The 22,349-nt window shown below is 36.7% G+C and overlaps 1 protein-coding gene across 1 annotated transcript in view; it reads right to left on the reverse strand.

Moving 5' to 3' along the window:
• Window positions 1-22,349, reverse strand: part of LOC113226433 (protein pellino) — a 132,964-nt gene that overhangs the window by 5,328 nt on the left and 105,287 nt on the right. The window contains exons 4-5 of the mRNA XM_026459049.1: window positions 2,541-2,735; window positions 503-682 (exon numbers count right to left, since the gene is read on the reverse strand). Of these exons, the coding sequence (XP_026314834.1) occupies window positions 503-682; window positions 2,541-2,735 (375 nt within the window). The remainder of the gene's footprint in view (window positions 1-502; window positions 683-2,540; window positions 2,736-22,349) is intronic.

Raw genomic sequence — 22,349 nt, forward strand, 5'->3', positions numbered from 1 at the left:
GTGGTCAGCCTCTTATCTTCTCCTTTCCCTACTCGTTTCCTGCCTATAGCAAGCTCTATGTAACACGGGGCGAAATATTGGTTTTATTTTCTTTTGTAAAAATATTTGTGTATTGCAAAAAAACGACTATTACATTAGGAGTCCGCCGTGTGAGTGACTCGATACATTTCAAAATTCAAAAATCGTTACAAAAAAACGTTAAACGACCGCGCCGCTCATTCTTTGATGTAGTGAATACTTTCCGGTAGATGTATCACCGTGTACGCGTTAATAGCTCTAATAATAAATATAGTGTAAAATTAACTCCAAAACAATAACTTGGTTTAGTTACGTACAGGACAATAACCCCGAATTAATTGTTGTACTGTATGTAATTAAACCAAGTTATTGCTTTAAAGTTAATATTACTTTATTATTGTTACTGATAAGACATTCTCGGTCTAGTTCTACTTCTGTTTTACAATAATGCTAAAATTTCGAACTTTGACATAATCAAGTTTACCTTCTGTTGCGCTGAACGGCTTTCTCTGAGCGAAAATACCGCCCCTCCGACGGATGTCTCACGCCAAGGCCCGCAGGTGGCACTGCCGCCGCAAAAGTCGCCCCGAGGGTGCATGATCAGGACGCCGTTCGTCGTTAGCCCGTCGATTTCGTGGTTCTCGGTCCATTTCGTAGCTTTTTCCTGTAAACCCAAACCCAAGTTTTCAAAGACTTGCCCCTCAGCTAATATTGGACCAGCATTTCGACTCATCCGTACAACAACGATCTATGTGTAAGACTACTAGTTCTCAGGACATAGTACATTTCGTTCTTTCTTCTTCGCAGACGTCAGATCGATCGTTGTTCGATTTTATATTTCCGAAACGAAATAAGATATATAAATTCTCAAAGCTTCTTTACACAGGCTTTAGTTTGAATAACGAAATTATTCTCGTAACGTTACTTTTACTCTTTTTGCTATATAATCACAACGGAGTCTGTTCTTCGGATAAGTCGATTTTAGTATCACGTGATTCATCAAAAAAGAAGACCCAAGGCTCTTACACAGATTGTTATCAAACCAGTCTGCGCCCAGGCGCAGGTTTCCCTACTTTTCCCTATACTGCAAGTGATAACTTGTGGCTAGTATTGGTAAAAAGCGCGTATCTGCACCAAACCAAATTTCACAGTTTAAGGATTTAACGTTATTACTTTGTTATTTCAATGGCTACGACTTTCATTTTTGCACAGTAAGCATTAATTTATGTTGTCTGCGAACTGATAACAATAGATTCCCGTAAATCATGCTAATTTGGTTGCCACGACATTTACACGGATTTCATTTGGCGACTAAATTGCCGAAATGGAGACTGCATTATCCCCGACGATTTGAATTTAAGAAATGTTCACAATGGCTGTTTGACAAGCCATTCCAGGATACAGGTTTCTTTTAGAGTGTGCCTTATGATGAGCACAACTATTCATTCATTCGCTCGGCTTGAAACTTCTTTTGGCGATGAAGCACCATGCAAGACGACTATTTATAGCTGTTTGCAGAATTCAAACGCGGTCGTGTGAATCTCAGAGACGAATTTCGTGTTGGTCGCCCGTACACTGCCGTGAACAACGAAAGCCATCGACGCTGTGCGCCGTATGATCAAAACAGACAGGCATGTGACATACCATGAGATTTGGGCATCTTTGGGCATAGGCATGAGTCAAATACAATCAATACTATATAAACATTTGGGTGTGAAAAAGCTGTGCTCTCGGTGAATCCCACACAATTTATTTGAATGAGGCTCAAAAAACGGATCGTGTTACTTGGTGCAATGCCATGCTTACCAGATTCAACGAAGGGGCGTCAAATATGGTGTGGGACATAGTAACAGGTGACAAAACATGGATTTATAGTTACGATCCCAAAACAAAGCAGCAATCGAGCTTATGGGTCTTTCGAGATGAGCCGAAACAACAAAAGTGGCGCGCGTGCAAAGTGCCTCTAAGCGGATGATTGCTTCTTTTTTTAATAAAACTGGGCACGTGGCTACTGTTGCTTTGGAGAATCGTTGTACTGTGAATAGTGATTGGTACAAGACTATTTGTTTGCCGGAAGTTATTGACAAACTCCGTAAAAATAACCGTAAACGCCGTATAATCTTGTACCATGATAAAGCCAGTTCTCACACGGCCAGACAGACAAATGAATGTTTGACCTTATGAGCCATCCCGCGTATAGTCCCGACCTGGCACCTTGTGACTTGTGACCGTTATTCATTGTATCTTCTATGGTTTCAGATTTCCCCATACTGTACCATTTAAAAAACACTGTAGCTGACACACTACGCTCTTCCTTTATAACATATATATATAATTATATATTAGTTATGTATATAATATATATAACATATTAACTAAAGTAATTTTGATTTTGATATGAATTTGATGAGGCGAAAGCCCTTGCTGGAGATTGAGCAGGAATTACTACATAAGCGTTCTCGACTCTAGGACCGTCAGGGCTAACGGGCAGTAAAGACAGTGACAGAGAAAAAAATACTCACACCAAGAAATATGTTTCTAGAGGAGTCAAAGCCGGCGGCATAAATGCGGCAATTGTTGACATCATTGCGGTCGGCTATGATGCGACAGGCGAACCGCGATATCGTGCTTTGTAGCACTTTAGTATCACCGGTCTTGTCGCCCGCTACCGTGTCCATTACCACGAAGTCGATAGGAGACTCTGACGATCTACCGATCTGGAACAAGAAAGAGTTATTCGTTAGTTTATTGCAATCTGTGGTGTACAGAAAATACAGGGATGGTGCAATCGATCTAGATTTAGATCCAAAAAAATAGTTACGATTCTAATGGATACCAATTGCTAAAACCTAACAACTAGAAATATCTACCTGGAAGGTAAAAGTGCTAAGTATGGGTCAAGAGCAGGTCAAGCTTGATACTTAAGATTTAAACCAACTCTATGCCGCTTACGATAAGAACTGTCCAAAGTACAAAGTGTCAAGCTTGACGTGCTCTTGACTGTACAAGTTTCAATCAAAAAACGTTAATGTAATTTATGTATATGTGGATAATCCTTTTTTTAATGTCCTCAACGTTGACAATAGATACGTGAACAATTTTGAATACCAAATTACATAACAAAAATTAACTAACATATTTTTAAACATTCGTAGCTATGCGGATCATAATACCTCGGCAACCTTGCTCTATCTGGGTTTCCCGAACACTTGGCACGCATTATCAGTAAACAACGTATATCCACATAATTTCTGAACAGGTAAACATTTATAACATTTTTTTTAGAATATCGTCAACGTTACTGCGCACATTATAATTTAAATCTCATACAAAATAAAGATAACGAGATATATGTGCACGTAGGTACAAGTAGGGAATTCCATTCACAATAAGCGTTGTTAATAAAATGATAAGAAAAAATATTACGCAAGAATTACTTTACGCGTCTTTTACATTTTACATACACTTCACGCCCTTTTGACGATCCCGGTGGTCCAACTGTTTGCACTGTGGGCGCTGGATAAGGAGATCCCGGGTTCGATTTCAGATTTCTAATTTATTAATACAAAAATCGAACAGTAAGACAAATTCCTTCGATCCGCCTAGATTCAAACCAGCGTCTTCAGCATACCATGTCTGACGCTCTCACAACTGAGCTACGAAACGATCTAGCAGGCCTTACGGATTTTTTTATGTACTTGTTGCAGATCTTTGTTTTTTGTTTTTAACGACTTCTTTGCAGTACCTATGAAAGTTTTTCTTCACTCACTCAGGTAAATTTACTAAATAAATTTTGATATGGATGTTCTGGATAGTGTTCTGAAGCTAAATTCATTGCACTGATACTCACTCTAACACTCAGGATATTCCCTAATCGTGTAGCACATCATTATCCGATATATTACAGCTTGGCGTAATTTCTTTACATTATTTCCTTCGTTGTTTAATTTAGACAAATCCTTCTTTTGTGGAGATGATTAAGGCTATACGAGTAGTAGACTATTAAGGATGTGGAGAAGTAGATGAGAAGATGTAGTCGAGATGTTGTAGTATCCGTGGTTTAATTTTCAGTTAAAATTACAAAGGGGCGATCTCTGGCGGCCGATAGAAGCAGCAGTAAGTGTGAAGGCTGCGTTACATCACCGTTCCGCGCTGCGCGTGCACCGCTCTAGTTGCCAATGGCGGGGACATAGCTCGTGGATTTGTATTCGACTTTTCTCTAAATAATTTAAGATTATATTTTAAATTTATTGATATTGGAATGTCTAACGTTGGACGTGGTATTAGACGTGGAATATATGTATGTTACTAATTGCGAGTGTGGGTTGTCTAAGACACGTGAAGGGCAAAATTTGGTGTGACACCTAACAGCATACTTTAGTTATTATTATTGCTTATGAAATTAAATTGAAACCATGCTTTCATCTCTAAGCAACGTCCCGTAAATCAATTCCGTAATTAATAGTAAGTTGAGTGGTTAGTAGTTCAGTAGGAGGACCATTGCTTCTCAATTGAAAGGTCGAGGTCGACGGCTCCAATACCTGTGACAGCATGTATATACGTCTTTCATTTCTAAGTTACGCACATTTATGAATGTTTAGTAGCAATAAAAAACGTGGTGGCTTAGTAGTTTGACCTACTGTCTCTAAAGCAGAGGGCGTGAGTTCGAATCCGGGCTTGCACCTCGAGTTTTTCGGAATTTATGTGCGAAATTTAATTTGAGATTTACCATGGGCTTTTCTGTGTAGGAAAACATGGTAGGAAATCCTTTTAAAGTGGTAATAGAGTTCCTTGTGAAAGAATTCATCCAGGGAAGTACTGCCACCTTACCTATTTCTGCCACCAAACAATAATGTGAACAATACTGCGTTTCGGTTTTGAAGAGTAAGGGTGCTAGTGAAATTACAGGCACATGATACTCGTCAACTTATGTCTCAAACTGACGGGCACAGTGGCAATGCCCCTCTAATCAACAATGATTCAACAAACAAACAAATCACAAGATTTAAAGCTCTAGGTGGCCATGAAACTGTTATGGACAGACGTGTCGCTTACCACCTGGCGCACGACTTGTTCGTCTCGTCACTTTTATCATCACGCTTCAATGCAATTTAATGATGTTTGTGAAGTTCCCAACCCGTAATGGGCCCGCGCGGGAACTTCACCCCTCAACTACACTACTACAAGCCCTCCCATCGTGAGGAGGCTTGTGACCAGCAAGCATTTTTAGCAGCAACACCACTCGCGAACGGTGAAGTGTGAAGTACTGACCCGCAATGGCCGAACCACGGCATTAATGCTCAGGTCACACAGGGCTGACTGTAATGTACGAGTTTATGTATGACTCTCGTGTGGCCTGAGCATAAGAATCTTCGAGGTGATCCGTGCCAATCAGCAGTGGGATGTATAATGGTTAATGATGAATGATTACTCAGGTTTAATCATAAAAGAGCTAAAGCTAACCTTGGTGCAGTGAATGTGACAACATGACCGGTATATCTAGGTGGGCGACGTGTAATGTCACGCACATATGGCTATACTAACCGCTTCTTTTAACTACACGTTAACGAAAAATCGTGCAACAGACAGACTGTGAAATTAGCATTCTATTCATAGCTTGTTAGTTTTAGAATTACAAGATATATTTCTGTTTGAGGGCGCGTTCCCACTATGTCGTGACGACAGATTGTCGTGCAGTTTACAGGGTCGTATTCTAGAACTCTACTCAATGCTCAAGTCAGGATTTGAGTATGGTTTAAAGCATTTGATATCATACTCAAGTCCCCTGCCATTGGGGTCGTATTTCCAGTGCTTATGTTTCCAGTGCAATCCTGACTTGAGCATTGAGTAGAGTTCTAGAATACGACTTAGTATTATATTTAAATGAAGTTGTTCACATATAGCACGACACGATTAACTGTCGTTCACGATTTTTTATCGTTACAACGACAAACTATCGTCACAGTGGGAACAGCTAGAACGACAGTCGTCAGACGATAAAAAAAACCTCACTATAAAAACGTGACGACATTTGTCGCAGCTCCTATTGTCGTCACGTTTTAGTTATCGCTGTCCGCACGTATTCTGCTCCCTGCCCTCCCCTCTCTCGTACCCCGCGCCCTCTGCTCGCATTGCAGTAGCGTTGGGTCGTAGCCAGAGATGGGCAAGGAGGCTGTCGTGAAACGATAAATTGTCGTCACGAGCTAGTGGGAACAGCTAGTCACGACAGTCGTTCAACGATAAAAAAAATCGTCCACGACAGGTAGTCGTGATATGGGAACAGGTTAGACACGACAGTTGTCCAACGATAATAAAACGTGACGACATAGTGGGAACGCGCCCTTATACAAATTCCACATATACTGTACTAGCTGGTACCCGCGACATCGTCGTCTTCGTGACATAAGTACTTCGAGTAGCCTACTGTACTAATTTAATGTTTTATTGGTTCTCAATACAAAATTTCATCCCCTATTTTACCCCCTTTAAAATTTATTTTTATAACAAAAAGTAGCCTAGTTCCTTTTCCTAGGTACTATCATCTCTGTATCAAATTTCATCGGACCTGTAAAGCGCCCGAAACGTCGGTTTCTTTGAAAAAACAAATATACGCGATTAAAATCCGGAAAAATAGTTTCATTCCCTACATCTGTTTGCTAACTTTTATAGAAACCGGATTTATCCCCTAGTTTGCCACCCTTAGAGGTTATATTTTATTTTTATTTTTTATTATAATAAAATATATTATTATATTTTTAGGAGGTAATACTTTTTTCAAATTTAAATGAGACCAATGCTGAGGTACTCTCAGGAACTCTTTCCAATCTTCAAAATCGGTTCACTAATTTAGTTTTAGTAGTTCGTAATTTAGAGTTATCGCGTAACTTACAGTTGAATTGAGAACCTCCTCTTTTTTTGAAGTTGGTTAAATAAAAAGAATGAATTGCTTAAAGTTTTATTGTTTCAATATCAAGCTCGCATAACATGAAATTAAGGGTCGTATTCCAGAACTCTACTCAATACTCAAGTCAGGACTTGAGTATTGCAGTGAGCACTGAAAGTCATACTCAAGTCTTGCCATTAAGGTCGTATTTCCAGTGCTTGAAATCATACTCAAGCCTGCTCAAGTCCTGACTTGAGCATTGAGTAGAGTTCTGGAATACGACCTTATGATAGCTAGGATAAATGTCGTCTACAACAGTAGAGGTTTTAAGACATTGCAGGCACATGAGGTTAGTCAATTTATGTCTCAGGGTGACGGGCGCGGTGGCAGAGTCACACATAATTTCACATAAAAATAATGGAATATAAATTCAATAAAAAGAAAAATTAAATAGAGTGTATTTTTCATCTCATAATTTTCATTTTTGTTTGACGATTCAATATAATTTCTTATACTTTGACGTGTAGTGCAATTTGTATTGCAATATGTATACTGTAATATTATATTTGAGAAATAAATGAATCTGAATCTATCAAGTACTGCTATTAAGCATTTGTTTTGATTAATTCGCAAAACGCAATCTACGGTAATCGTTTAACGTTTATGACGTACTTATTACGATTGAGTAAAGTAGGTTTTAAGAACGCAATTGTTTACAATTTACGTTGTGCTCGCATATTTGATCATATTATTATTTCTTGTATTATCGTACATGTACTGAAGTACAGTAGAAATATGTAATGAAGGAGAAAAGTTTTAAACTTGTCATTAAGAAAAACTATAGATTTTTATCGATTCAGATGTTTTTTTTTTTTAACAAACGTGCATACAAACTTTTCGTGCTATATTTTTAGTCGGTTTATATGCGAATCGCGTGTTCTAGAAAAGCACCAAGGGTACGTTCAAGAACATATAAGATCCGCAATTAATATTCGAGCCCTTGCCCGTGTTACTCGTACCTCTTAATTCTCAATTAGCCTGAGCGCCGATTCAATTTCTAGCGAGATTCGATTAAAATTGGGATATTGAGTTGACAGCTCAATATACATCCTGGAAGCTTACAATTGCGAATAATTGCTGACGATACAGAATAAGGATTTAGGTATACTCCATTTCAGTATATTTGACAAATATTTGCTCTTATTACAGATCACACTCGATGGCCCCGGTGTGACAAGAGACGCTGGTTCGAGTCCAGTCAGAGTGAAGGAAATTTCCTTTATGTTGTTCAATCTTTGTATCAATAATAATAATAATAATAATAATAACAAACTAGTGTAGTATTTTTACAAAAAAATATATAAATGATCGTGGTAGTAAAAACATCATAATATTCAATAAAATAAATATAGCAAATATTATTGGACATATTGTTGTTGATACATCTCACTGTGGCGTCGGAACTAAATTTAATTTTTTTTTATGGTATATGCAATTATTGCTTTTCTACAGTTAATTCACGAAAATAAGCAAATTATCATACAAAATGTCTGTACCTAATAGAATAAAAGGTATTGAATAATTTAAAAAAAAAACACAACTTTCAATTAGTAAATGTTTATCATTGTACTACTCGTATGTCCCTTAAATATTCCTTGGTGAATTAAAAATTCGTGGTATAATAGTAACTGAGAAAAAAATATACAAAATGCAAGTATCATTTGACAACACGCTTATGCTCAAACATAGGGCACGCCAAGTAACTACTTGAGAGCATCCGGCGTCACAACTTTTGATTAAACTTATAATCCCCTGCGAGACCACATGGTTCCCAACTTAGCTATGGTTTAATCGAAATTTTTGAAGGTCAATTTCGAAAACACTACTTTGAAGGTTACTTTTACAATTTGGAAAGGACAGTGAGGCAAACAATGTCTACATATAACAAGGGTCATCAACCTCAAATTTCCAGAAAATATATGCTACGAATACAATGACTACGAATCTGCAGACATTATTGCCCAAAGCAGTCACCTGGCAAACTCGGAAAGTATTTAGTGACGACGTCAGTAACTAGAATTGTTTTGGATAATAGCCTCAAGAATGCAGATTAGCGTGCCACATCGGGTCGCATTGCCGATGTTGGGTAACGTGACGCAGCGTTTGCGTCACGGCCGTCGCCGCATGCATTACACGCCCTGCATTATGCATTTACGAAATTGCACTTTATCACGAGCCATTGGAACGTCCGAACCTCTTGCTGAATTCTTCAATAAATAATGAGTTAACTCAAAAACGAAACACTTCATCGGATAAGATTATGTACCTAGACATAGTGTAGTAGTTGTTACGTATGTAGAAACACTCCACTCCACAGAACACAACACAGAACTCCTTATAAAAAAAGTTCATCCAAAGCAGGGTTGTTGCTGATGCAGGTTTTTTACATATCTTTGGAAGCAGATGCGGAAGATAAATTCTTACCTTAACATCAGCGGATGCTGATTTTATGTATTAAAAAAAACGCTGAAATGTACATCCTCACCATAGAGCATATAACTAGAAACAAGAGACGAAATAAGGGCCATCCATCCCTGGCAACTAATCAGGCGAATGGGTCTTATGTCACTATTAAATATCAACTCTCGCTTGCACTGAAATCACAAACTAGAAAACTGAAATTGTACAGCGCCAACAACTAACCTGTGTGTACGTCTCCGTAAAAATATTCTATATTTATTGTAATAAATATAATAGCTCTAACAATAGGTGGCTGTTCCATTTGGTGGTGTGAGAAAAACAGCAAAACATCTAATTACAAAATAAGCGGAATCACATTTCATCAGTAATTAAATATTAAATATCTAATTTTTAAATTTTCGTCTATTTCATAGCAAAGCTCTAGTTAAACTAGTCGATTTGAAGGGAAACAATTGACGACACCCGTTAATTACCGGAGCCGAAAACCGGAGAGCAGTTGTCACCGTAATGATTTGGCAGAATAGTTTTCAAACAAATTAAATGATAAGTCGTCTCTATTTCTGATTATATACTCGATGATCCTCACTGAATCTATCTACATGAAAAAGCTGTCATTTTTTTTGTTTTGTAATAAAATACTATTGCAATAATGTTGTGACATTTATTAACAATCAATCTGCCTAGCTGAATCTTTGTGGAATTTTATCAAAGTTATATTCGAAAAACAACAGCTGAGCTCACGCTGTGCTGCTTTTTCGGGTCTGTTTCTGGAAGGTTTGTAAATTACTCCAGCGTGCCTTTTAGGGCATGTCACGACTCGAATCAGTATTGATGAATGCGGATGCTGATGCGGACATTCGCAACAATCCTAGGCCAAAGCGGTAATGTGAGCATTAATGCGTTCCGGTTCAGGTAAGGGCGTTGGTGAAACTACAAGCACATGGGCCTCGTTAACTTTATGTTTCAGGGTGATAGGCGCAGTGACAGTGCCCTTCAAGTCTTTGCGTCTTTGATCTCCACTAGCGCTACTTAAGTATGTCTGAAACCAACGCTTGTAATGCAAAAGACACTCTTAATTAATTGTGTTAAGAGGGACTTATCAATTTAAGTATTGGTTTAAGACGTTCTTCAGTTTACTGCAAGTGGACATGAGTGGCACTACAACTGTCATGGGTAGGCGTGTCGCTTACCACCACCAGGCGCGTATGTCCCGTTCTTTTCGTCACTGGATAACATTAAAAAAAAGAAACTGTAAGACACAAGGAATAGGTTAAAGAGCTGGTGGTAACGTGACTGTTGTCGACTCGGGCACGAGACATCGTTATTAATTCGTAACACCTCTCGTAATATTTCCGAAATCTGTCAAAACGAGATGTGTAACCAGACGCAATATTGGAAAGCTCATGCATAATTCCGTCCCAATAAAGTAAGGGATATTGCCTCAAAACCCTGACGGTAAGGTTATCATCTTACAAATATTATAAATGAAAAAAAAAATGATGGATGGCACCGTAACGGTACCTGTGGATGGGTGCTTATGAGTCAATGACGTCAAATTGACTGAACGAATTTAGATGTAATTTGGTACATACATGGTTTACACACAGGGTACTTTTTAACAGTGGACGCGAATGACGGCGAAAGACACAAAGTTAGTTATAAAAATGTTAGTTAATAGTATCAATGACATATCGTGGTGAAATTGGTCAAGTTACACACATCGAAGGATAAACCGGACCTTTTCGGTCCAGTATATGTACCTTTGGTTCAGAAAATACCCAGGTAGTAACAAAATCCCAGCATTGGGTTGTTTTAAATGCAGAAGCTAGCTTCTAGCTTTAGTAGCAGTAGAGCTCCTTGTGAAAGAGTTCGTCCAGGGAAATACTGCCATCTTAGCTATTTCTGCCGCCAAGCAGTAATGTCAGCATTATCCGATTTTGGAGGGTTAAGGTGCTGGTGGACTTGTCAACTTACGTACATATGTGGGTGACGGGCGCAGTGACATTGCCCCTCAGATCTTTGCGATTAATAGCTCTAAGTGGCACTGCAACTGTTATGGACAGGCGTTTAGCGTACCATCAGGCGTAGACTTGTTTGACCCGTCACTTGATATTATAAACAAAAAATGGCTGGTAAATAGTGAGTGAAGTGCATTTTGGCTCTATAAGCTTTACTTTATATTTGTAATATTAAAACTCCTTCCGTGGCCGAACGGTTATTATGTTGGACTACCATGCAGCTCCTGGGTTCGATTCCCGGGCCGGGAGAAATATTTGTATGGCCTACATTTATTTCTTTCGTAACTTTGGGTGTAAATTTGTTGTCTATGGCACCCGCGATACAGAGTATCCTTTTGCGGGGCTATGGGTCGTATTCCAGAACTGTACTCAATGCTCAAGTCAGGATTTGAGCAGACTTGGGTATGATTTCAAGCACTGGAAATACGACCCTAATGGCAAGGACTTGAGTATGATTTTCACTGCTCACTGCAATACTCAAGTCCTGACTTGAGCATTGAGTACAGTTCTGGAATACGACCCTATGAGTGTGTGCGATATCAGATGTAACCAGGTAAATATTTTTCTTTCTGTATTTTCCTAAAGACTCACTGTTGCTTATTTTGAATCTTCGGCTGTAGCTATTCGAGTCCGGAAGTGACGTGTGTGGTAATTATACCTTAAGTAAAAGGTTAAAAGTTGTCTATGTTGATGTTCCCATTACTTGGTTTCAAACTAGGCAATTCTCTGAATACCAGAGGCAATGGAATTCACTCCGGTGCGCTACTCATCCATGGCTTACAATGCAAACAGTTGGGCCGTTGCATAATAAGACAATAGTATTATTAGGTATTTAAAAAGTTTTTTAAATTTAAAATAACTTTAATTTACGATGATCTTAAAAAAAAGGAGCGCAAAGCCCATAAATACACTTACTACATTTACTAGAAGAGGAAATGTCTGTATTAAACAATTGTAAGGTACGATAAAAACACCAATATCAAATGAAATCTTTTCGACACAAATACTCGCCTATGAATTTAGCATATTCCACCAAATATTTGATTCTTCACTGAGATCATCTGTTGTAATTAGCGAACAAACGCTTAGTTATCTTGGCTTCATATCAATGGTAATGGATAGAAAATTATTGACTTTTCTTGTTTAACTGTTTTGAAGTACGTTTCTTTGGTTTTTAATCATCTTTCTTGTAATACCAAGACGGGACCAACAACTCGTGAGGCTGGTGGAAAGCGACATACCTGTTCATAACAGTTGCAGTGCCTCGTCTCAGACTCAGAGCTTTAAATCGCAAAGATCTGAGGGGCACTCCCACTGTGCCCGTCACTCTGAGACATAAGTTGATGTTGGCAGCAGAAATAGGTAAGTTGGCAGTACTTCTTTGAACGGACTGTTTCACAAGGAGCTGTATTTCATTTAGTCTTTTATCCATGATTTTATAATCTCCTTACTCGTGTATACGTACTCCTTGGCCTTTATTTACTGGAACTTTTAGGTTGCCTCTCGATTGAGATATCGTCAGTTCGAATCCCAGAGCCAGTTTGTGCATGTGTCACTTTGATTTCTAAGTTACGTGCATTTGGGAACATTTAGTAGCAATACCTCTCACTAATAGTGAAGAAAAACATCGTAATAAAACGTGATTATCGGTCTCAACACCTGGACATCGTGAGATCCCCAACTCGCCATGGTCCAGGGTGATGACCCGTACCCACCAATGGGACATAACGGTTTGATAATGATATAATAATAAAACGGTGACGTCATTATATTATGCTATTAAAAATAGATTTTCCCGATCTCGTGTACGGTTAAAGAAAGCGTCAAAAACGTTTCTCTTAAATGTTATTTGAATTCAAACCTGGAGAATAGACTTGTGGTTACGGTCCACTGCTATAAGCGCAATAAAATGTAGAGACTGCTATACTACCTCTACACTACCCTTACCTACAGATTTATTTAAATATGTACAGAACGTTTGCGTTTTACAAAATTATAAGTAAGTGTCATTATATTTACATATAGGGCCTAAAAAACAGACTATTACCACAGTGTATGTATTTGTGATAGTACGTCTAAAATGACCATGACGTAAATGAACTAAACCTGCTATTGTCTACCGATTATAATAACTAGAATATTTATCATTTGTTTAATCAGCAAAGCGTCTCAGAAGAAACATGTTCAATATGTGGGATGTCTGTGACGTATTTAGTCTACTGTAGGATGCCTATGACGTATTGAGTATAATAAGCAGGATGTACATAATGCGTAATGGCTTAAAAATCTGATTATTAATAATCCACTTACTACCTTGAGTGAATGGAGAAAGTCTCGCTTTCCTTTATCAGGTTTTCAATAAAAGATTTACAAGACGAGTCATTCAAGTTAGACATTAAATTAAATTACAACAAATATATTACGAAATTAAATTACATTTGCAAAGGTAAACAATGGTTTCATTGTTAAAGTTAAAGGAGATCAATACACCATTCGAGGATTAAATTTCAATTATACATTTCAACAAAGACAGTGCGCAATATCAAATCTCAGTGTTTCAAAGTGCTTTGCCACCGGCGAGGCGAGACGAGACGAGGCGAGGCGAGAATTGAAATCTCGCCGACCTATTTCCACCAGAAATTGCCATCGCGATCTCGCGCGGGCACGCGCGGTCTCACACGAGCACTCGCGAGCTGGCGCTTGGTTTATGGATAGTGAATACACAGTGCTGTTCAATTCGTCTAGTGATAAACACGCGGCTAAATTACCATGTCCCGTAAATTCTTATTATTAAATATGTTAACGGAAGAAGAATCAGATGAAGATACTGTAAGAAGAAATAATCATGTTGTAATATAAGCTGTTTGTACCTTCTAAGATAAAATAAATAAAAATAAAAATAACTTTTTCGAAAATAACTTTTTTTATATAATCTCTTATCCCAGGGCTAAATGAAACGAACTAGCAAAATACACATAAAAATGTTTACAACTGGCGCGTTTTGAAAACGATGCAATGTTTTAAATGTGGTTACATAATTTATGATAAAATCACAATCCTAATCGTGTACATTTTCATGCAATTGTAAATATATAATATGCATTGTATAAATATTTACGAAAATGATATGGATACATGTATGACACCAGGACTATATATTTTTCATTGACAATAGTTTGTTTATTTTTCTCTGAAATAAAAGATTACTTTTCTAAAATGGTGTCGTGATTACATATTTTTGAAAACAGCACAAGGTACTATTTTGATAAATCTAATATTTACATAATTTCGAAAATGTGTGAACGTTTACATTTCAATGCACGCGACTGTACCTATCTCACAATCTCGTGTGAGCACGCGCGAGATCGCGCGGGCTTGTGCTATGTCGTTCGAGACATCGTGAATCGTGTTTCCGTTGCAGAGTTAATAAAGAGTCTAAAGTAAAGTAGGCAGCAATACGGTTCAATATTACATCAACAAATATTTCAAATCTCGTCTAGCCCATCCTCGTCAATCCCGACCTTTTCCACCGAAGATGCGCTAGGAGAGAATTGATATGTTGCCATACAAGTTTTAAAAATCGTCTCGTCTCGTCTCGTCTCGTCTCGTCTCGTCTCGCCTCGCCTCGCCGGTGGAAATACACCATCAGCCCTGGAGTTTTTTATGCGAATATTTATAATCAATAGTAAATTGAAAATGTCTTCTCCGTCCCAATGAATTGATAGCAAAACTTATGGAGAATGATTTCAATTATGAGAGTTTAGTAGCAGTAGAACTCCTTGCGAAAGAATTCGTCCAGCAAGTACCGTCACTTTACCTATTTCTGCCGTCGAGCAGAATGTGAGCATTACTGCGTTCAGGTTTGGAAGTATAAGGGTGCTGGTGAAATTGAAGGCACATGAGACTTTTCAACATATTTCCCAGGGTGACGGGCGCAGTGCCCCTCAGATCTTTGCGATTTAAAACTCTGTGTGGCACTGCAACTGTCATGAATTGGCGTGTCGCTTATTAATATATAATAGTAATCGCCTCAAGTATCGTGACTTATGAAAACTGAAAAACGTTACTTATGAAAAATAAATATAAACATACAAAACCTATATAAAACGTACAAATGAAAATTAGCGTCTCAATTTCCAAAAAAAAAAATTAAACAAAAGAAAAACCCGTTGAACAATATAACATGGTAACATAGCATTGTTACACCACCACCTGGTAATTACAGAATTGGTGCAGGGGGCGTGACGAGAGCAAGATGGTGGATGCTGCTATTACCACACTATCCGGTTGCCATCCCGTTACGTCTTGCGTTACTTCATCCGACTGTACTTTTAGAGCCAACTTTTGCTCTACGGCTGACGTCGCATATTCTTTGAAACTAGCACGCTGCGCTGTGAGGTCGGTACAACTTGAACAAACTTTGTACTTTGAACTTATTTTGGCGCAGTAGGAATCCATTATTTGGTTTGTTTTGGTAAAGTTCAAATTACGAATACTACATACTCCGTAGTTGCTGGTTTTTGGAAGATATTGACAAAATTTAGTATTAATTTTAATAACAAAGATCGAACACTTAGAAAAATTCATTAGATCCGGCTGGATTCGAACCAGCCCCTCGGGCAATCAATCCGTGGTACTCTGCCAATTAAGCCACGAAACGAACACCAGCAGACCTTACGAATTTTTCTATGTGCTTCTAACAGAAGTTTGTTTCTTTAGTTTTAACGACTTTTTTGCCGTCGCCTTGTTTGCCTTACTGTATGTAAGATGAATTATAGATCAAAATCATTTATTCATCTGCATCTTGAAGTTTGTTATGCTTGACAACACGCAGCTATCAAAACAATCCAATTTATTACTAGATAGAGACTTTTTGTTGCGTGTTTCAGAAGTATTGTAGCCTAAAAAATAATGATGTATTTACTTCTGGAAGCGGATGTTTGATGATTTGATTTATACGCAATCGATTATACGGGATAATTTACTTTTTTGCGACCGATATTTTGTTTTTTGTTAGACAAATTGTAGTGGCATATTTGTAATCTTATCCTTCTTTTTTATATAGATAACTTCTTTTCAATAGAAGGTTTCCAAAAACGAATGCTGAGGCTCAAAAAGGCCAAAGGTCGAGGTCAAATTCTGATTTCAGCCACATGATACCCAAAACACGGTCACGGACTAACACCAATTGTTGTACAATAATAGATCTTTTTAATGTTTTTCTTGTATTTAATGCACTTTGTTCAACTAGTTTCCTAATTATTTCGTCACTGATTTCGTGGCCATCATGACAAGCATGATATTCAATAGGCGTAACCGTGAAACTGATACCCAGTCACATTTAAGTAACGAGATATGTCAAACCACAATTACACTATCTATCTATTTGTATTGTGACTGTCAGCTACTTATACATCTATAAACGTAAATTATCGAGTTGTTAGGATTCACATTGGAAATCAAAGTATTTTTCGAAACTAAATCGCATCTTTCTCTTTACAGATTCCAGGCAGAAGTGACCGTAGAGACTATAAAAAGCCCGAACCGTTAGTTGTTTAAAAAAATGTTATTTGTTATGCAAGACTGAAAGTTGTTGTTTGACGCGAGTGCTTGTATTGAAATCTGAGCAAGCGAATCTGAGATTGGATCAAAAATAGAATCCTGAGCATAGCGAGGGTTTCAAAGCACGGGACGCAAAACAACTTTGCTGCCCAGCGAAACATACAACTTTTCACCTTACCATAGCGAAGAAATTGGTAGATGAAAGTAAAACAGTTGAACTAGTTTAATAACCAAAATTAGTTATCGTTGTCAATTTAATGTCAACAATAATAAGAATGAAATATGCCAACGGATTTACATTACATAAATAATGTACGGCAAACCGCGTAGTTGAACGTGTTATTATTTTTTTTTTTTCATCAAAAGAAAAAGTTAGGTGCACCACAGTCCATCGTCAAGTTCGAATTTTTAAAAACGCTTTTGTGCGCAGATTTCTAATGTGAAAGAAAGCCTTTCCGCGCTAGTGAGGTGAAACAGGTATTAGCATGTTTAATAGACCAATGTCAAAAAAGGGAAAATGTCGAAAGGTAAAATAACTGTTCAGTAAACAAAAGGAAATGTAACTTTTTATACCATATTAGGCGTTATGACCACATATTCGTGCTGCCGTACGAGCGGCACACTCGCACGAGTATACCTGTATGTGTTCATATACTAGTATAAATTTCACAATCAAATTTCCTTCATTTCCCCCTTGTCTGGGAAATTTTGCCGAGCCGAACTTGTCGGCGAGTACGTGTGCTGTACACATTATGCGTGTTACTCTAGTGTGGTTAACAATACCCTACCCACCTCACGCCAATCAAATTATTACTTAGCAAATTAATCAATGGCAACCCAACTTGATGGGGCTTCCCCCTCAGATTTCGGGAATTTGCCCGAGGAAATAAACTTGTTAGAAGCGCCTCAGGATGTTACCTTTTCGGAGAATTTTGTGATTCAGAATATAAGCATGTGAATATGTGTTTGAATGTCTACTTATTCATCGCTATGGGAAAAGCATTCTTGAAGCCGGTAAAATGAACCACAATAGAAATTTTATAAACTCCTTGACGTACGGAAAAACCACGTGTTACGAAAGGAACCGCAAAAGCATAAGGGCATGAGACAATTTTTAGACGCCTTTAAAGAAATCAGTTGTTTTAGTTTAAAGTTTTTAAATTTTAATTTTCAATGATAATGAGATTTGCTTTGTTTTCATTTATGTTACTGATAATTAGTTTTTATTGCCAGTTAAATTTATTTATTAATGTATTTAAGTTTTTAATTTTATAATTGTATACGGATTTAATCAGGCCGAAACTAATTATTTCAGTTAATTTAATTTAGTAATTTCAATCTCTACAAAGCTTGGTTACCTATCAAAGCCAGGCCCCCTCCGTTGGACCGGGGGCCAACTGGTATTCTGCCAGTCCTGCCACCTTAGTGTTAAGCAATTATATGTTCATAAATAGCAATATTTTAAGTATTTTTTTATTAAAAGCAGTTTATTAGTCATTAGTGGACCGATTACAATTATTGTAGTAAAATCAATGTACTCCATTTTTATTTTGACTTAAATTCTTTGCAAGGGGTGTGAGACAACACTCAATAAATGTATGAATTAATTTTCATGCTCTTTTCTCTATAGTAGCTGATTTATTGTAGTTTTTAAAAAAAATACCAAGTGATGGGACGAACAAGTGTAGCAGTGTAGCACAGAAAGGATTTATTTACAAAACCCAGTATTTTATAGGTACCATTAAAAAGTCTCTGAAAAGTATAACAAATTTTACAAAAAATCACACATTTATCAAAAGCGACTCTTCTTTTATCGTTACGAAAAAACTTAGTGGTTTAACCACCTGAGCAGAATGACTTGATACTTAAACTAATTCTAAAGTAAAACTCTGAACGCCAACGTCAGAGTCTTGTGTTTTTGGAATTTTGTTATAGTGGCAGTTTTTGCCGTTGTACTTCCCTCGTACAATGTCCGACTTGCTGGTGTCAGATAATGAGCCAAATACCCATCATAGAGCGACAGCTGTGATCTACAACCGCAGGCGTTGCAACACCGTGCAATACCAATTTATTGTTGCAGTTGCCATAACAGAACATTACTGTAGTTTGGAATTTGTCGACCGACAAGATAAGTTTGTGCGCAAAGTCAATTTTCTTACCCGGTAATAAGGAAGTATTCTTCCGTTAGATAAAAATACAGACCTGCAGATCGTTATTATGGTGTCATTACGCATCAATTTATAGAGCACGGCACAATACACAATACTACGAATAAAAGTATTCATAATAACATTTTAATTAAAGAATGTAGAGGAACTACAAACTTAGAAATAAAAGATCAATCTCATGCTGACGTGATGTATAACACATTGGACTTTGGAACTTGGATCGCCTTATCGTCTGTAGCATAGAGTACAATTTATAATTTAAGCGTTAAAGGAAGACGTGCCGTTGTTTAGTGCATTAGCCACTGATGTCTGAGGTTTGGTATTTCCCACATCAAATTGGAGCAATTTAAATGGCATCTTGTGAACATGTCTACAGAATCGTAGTCAGTAATTTATTGCTATGTATGTATATTATGTTTATATATTAAATTAAATGCTTACTAATAATATTTGACATTAGCAGCAAAAACCTACCGGATGTTTATGCTACGTTCTCTTTTTTAGATTGCGCCTAAAGTGTATCTTAGATTATTTCTACAATCTCATAAGGCCATCAAAATGTATGGAATACGTGAATCTATACGTGAACTATGGTCATGTAAATGCCCAGTATATATTATAATGAATGACCAAAGAGTATCTATAAAAATGCGTTTTTCACACAAAACTGAAGCTGTAATTATATTTAGCATATTGTAATGTACATTGGGCGTTAAGATCTTTTCCCATAGTAGTTTACTGGTTCTTAAAGGATAAAAGACGAAATTCCAAAGAGGTTGGCCTTAAATAAATTCTATGGTAATTTCATCGAAAGCGCTAGTAAATATGGGTGCAAAAAATACCGGAATTCCAGTAAAAGTAAAAAGGTGTACGTCAAAATTCCATTTAGTACAGTTACAGAATACTTATAGAAATTTTGATCTATTCCATTCTAATACCAAAAACTAATACCAATGGTATTTGTTTCCACTTAAAATAAATTTTATATTCCTAACGAATACCGCTCACAAACGAATCCCAAAACAAGTTAAATGGTATCAGGGTACAGTCAGTAATAAAAATGCTTTCAATGTGGTTTTAAGTAATATTTAATTTAACAAGATCAGTCTTATTAAACAAATAAAAGTGTAGTAGGAAAATGTTTGGTTAATTATTATAATTCCTATGTAGGTAACTAACTATATAAGCTTTATTGGCAGGTAGCAGGTATGCACCTCTAAATAAAGCTTTTAATTACAGCAAATCACAATGATAAGTCTACAAAATACAACAAAAAAATTAAACGCTTTAATAATTATTTATACAAAAAAAAATTTGTATAAATAATTATTAAAGCGTTTAATCGACGCCTTACGTGATCAGTGCTGCCAGCCTTCTGGAGACGTTTCCAGTAGACAGTGATACGCAGGAATGGTACGATGCGTTCTTAGCTATTTTTACTTTTAATTTTTATCTGCAGTAAATATATTATACATTAGCGACAATTTTGACGACCTAAAAACTATAAAAAAAACCATTATAAAATATTGAACAGTCTACTTTTAATATACAGATGTCGTTTCTAAGATAAAATAATCACATGTTTGCACGCTAATAATAAATTTTAACTTGCAGTTCCACTTTTATGAATTATAAGAAAAACAACTGACAATATAAATACTCAATATAAAAAATATAATAAAAATTATGTAATTTTTGGCTTTAAAATCAGGAATATTGTCTTATAGTCTAACTTTAATACAATATCACAAAATCAACTTTAGTTTTAATAATAAACTACATAAGTAAAACTAATCAAATTTTTCCATGGGAGGCAACAAATAAATATTAACTTTGCGTCCAACTTTTATAAATGATTAGCAATCAACTATCCAAAAAAAATATAATAATAAAAATTTTGCCATTAGTGGCATGATAATAACAAATATTGACTTATAGTTTCTAATTCTTACATAATATCACAAAATCAACTTATTTATAAAATATAATCGACTTTCTAGTCGTAAAAATTAACCAATTTTTGGTATGACACATAGTTTTTAAAACTAATAACTAATTTTTAATTTTTCTAAGCAGTGACCAACGGTAATTTTTTTATCAACTAGTTGGTCAGTTACATATTTGATCCACTGATTTTTTATTATTGTTTCTCCTGCACATCGTTTTGTTTTGACCTGATTAGAAATCACCGTCTGTAAGTTTGCGTCTTCTTTTAGCGCTATCAGAAGCTGATATATGTTGGAATTTTTTGGGACTGTCGTGTTTAATTTCATATGCCAAGATTCTGCGGCATTTGTGGTTCGATGGCGTTCACCATGAACACACCAAATGTCAACAAAACTCTCGTCTTCTAGCCATTGTGACACCATGTAGTTATTAAACTCTTGAATTGCTTCAGTATTAGGGGTATCTTCCATTATGTAACACCAGCCTTCACTAATAGCTGTCGTGGGAGTAATGGCAGTAAAGATGAGAGACTTACATGTCTTCGGGTGATAGTATTTTTTGTCAAATTTAAATCTTTTGCCTTTTTCCATACATTTTTAGTATAGTGAAAATAGCACCCCTTAAGTACAACGGACGGAAATACAGTAGAAATAGCGTTCATCGCGGCTTGTTCAAAATCTGTTATAAATTTTAAGGGGTCCCATTCAGGAATTTTTTGTTTCAAAATTTCGAATAAAGTTTTATATGTTTCTTCTTTTTTATTATTTAGTAACACATAAATCAAAGGAATTATGCGTGTGTGATCTTCGTCACTTCCAAGATCTCCATGGATGGTATAGAGCTGCACAAATGGCGCAGGGCAGCAATCGAACGTCCCGTCACATTCAAATAATTTAAGTTTCGGAATTAGTGCTACTTGATTAGGACTAGATAAAATTACTATTCGTGTGCTAGAAGACTCATTTTTATGATCATAAAAAACAAAATCTCGAAATCGTGAAGGAATTTCTACTTCACTAGCTGACTTGTACTGTATTTTTGACACACCAGCTTCCCTGTTTCTGGCTTTATATAAATTTGATTTAATGCTTACAAACGATGGAATATTTTTCACCAAATTAATTTCATTGTTATAGAACTCCGATTTAAACTTATTATAAATTCTTGGTATAGGCGTAAAATCAGAGTTTACGACTGTTCCTCTGAAGTCATTTAGCTTCTTTAGCATTAAATTATTATCTTCATCGGGCTTGCAGGTATGTCTTTTTTCTT

This window comes from Hyposmocoma kahamanoa, unplaced genomic scaffold (genome assembly GCF_003589595.1).
Source record: "Hyposmocoma kahamanoa isolate Upper Pololo Valley unplaced genomic scaffold, ASM358959v1 192, whole genome shotgun sequence".
In the NCBI taxonomy this organism is placed as follows: Eukaryota; Metazoa; Arthropoda; class Insecta; order Lepidoptera; family Cosmopterigidae; genus Hyposmocoma; species Hyposmocoma kahamanoa.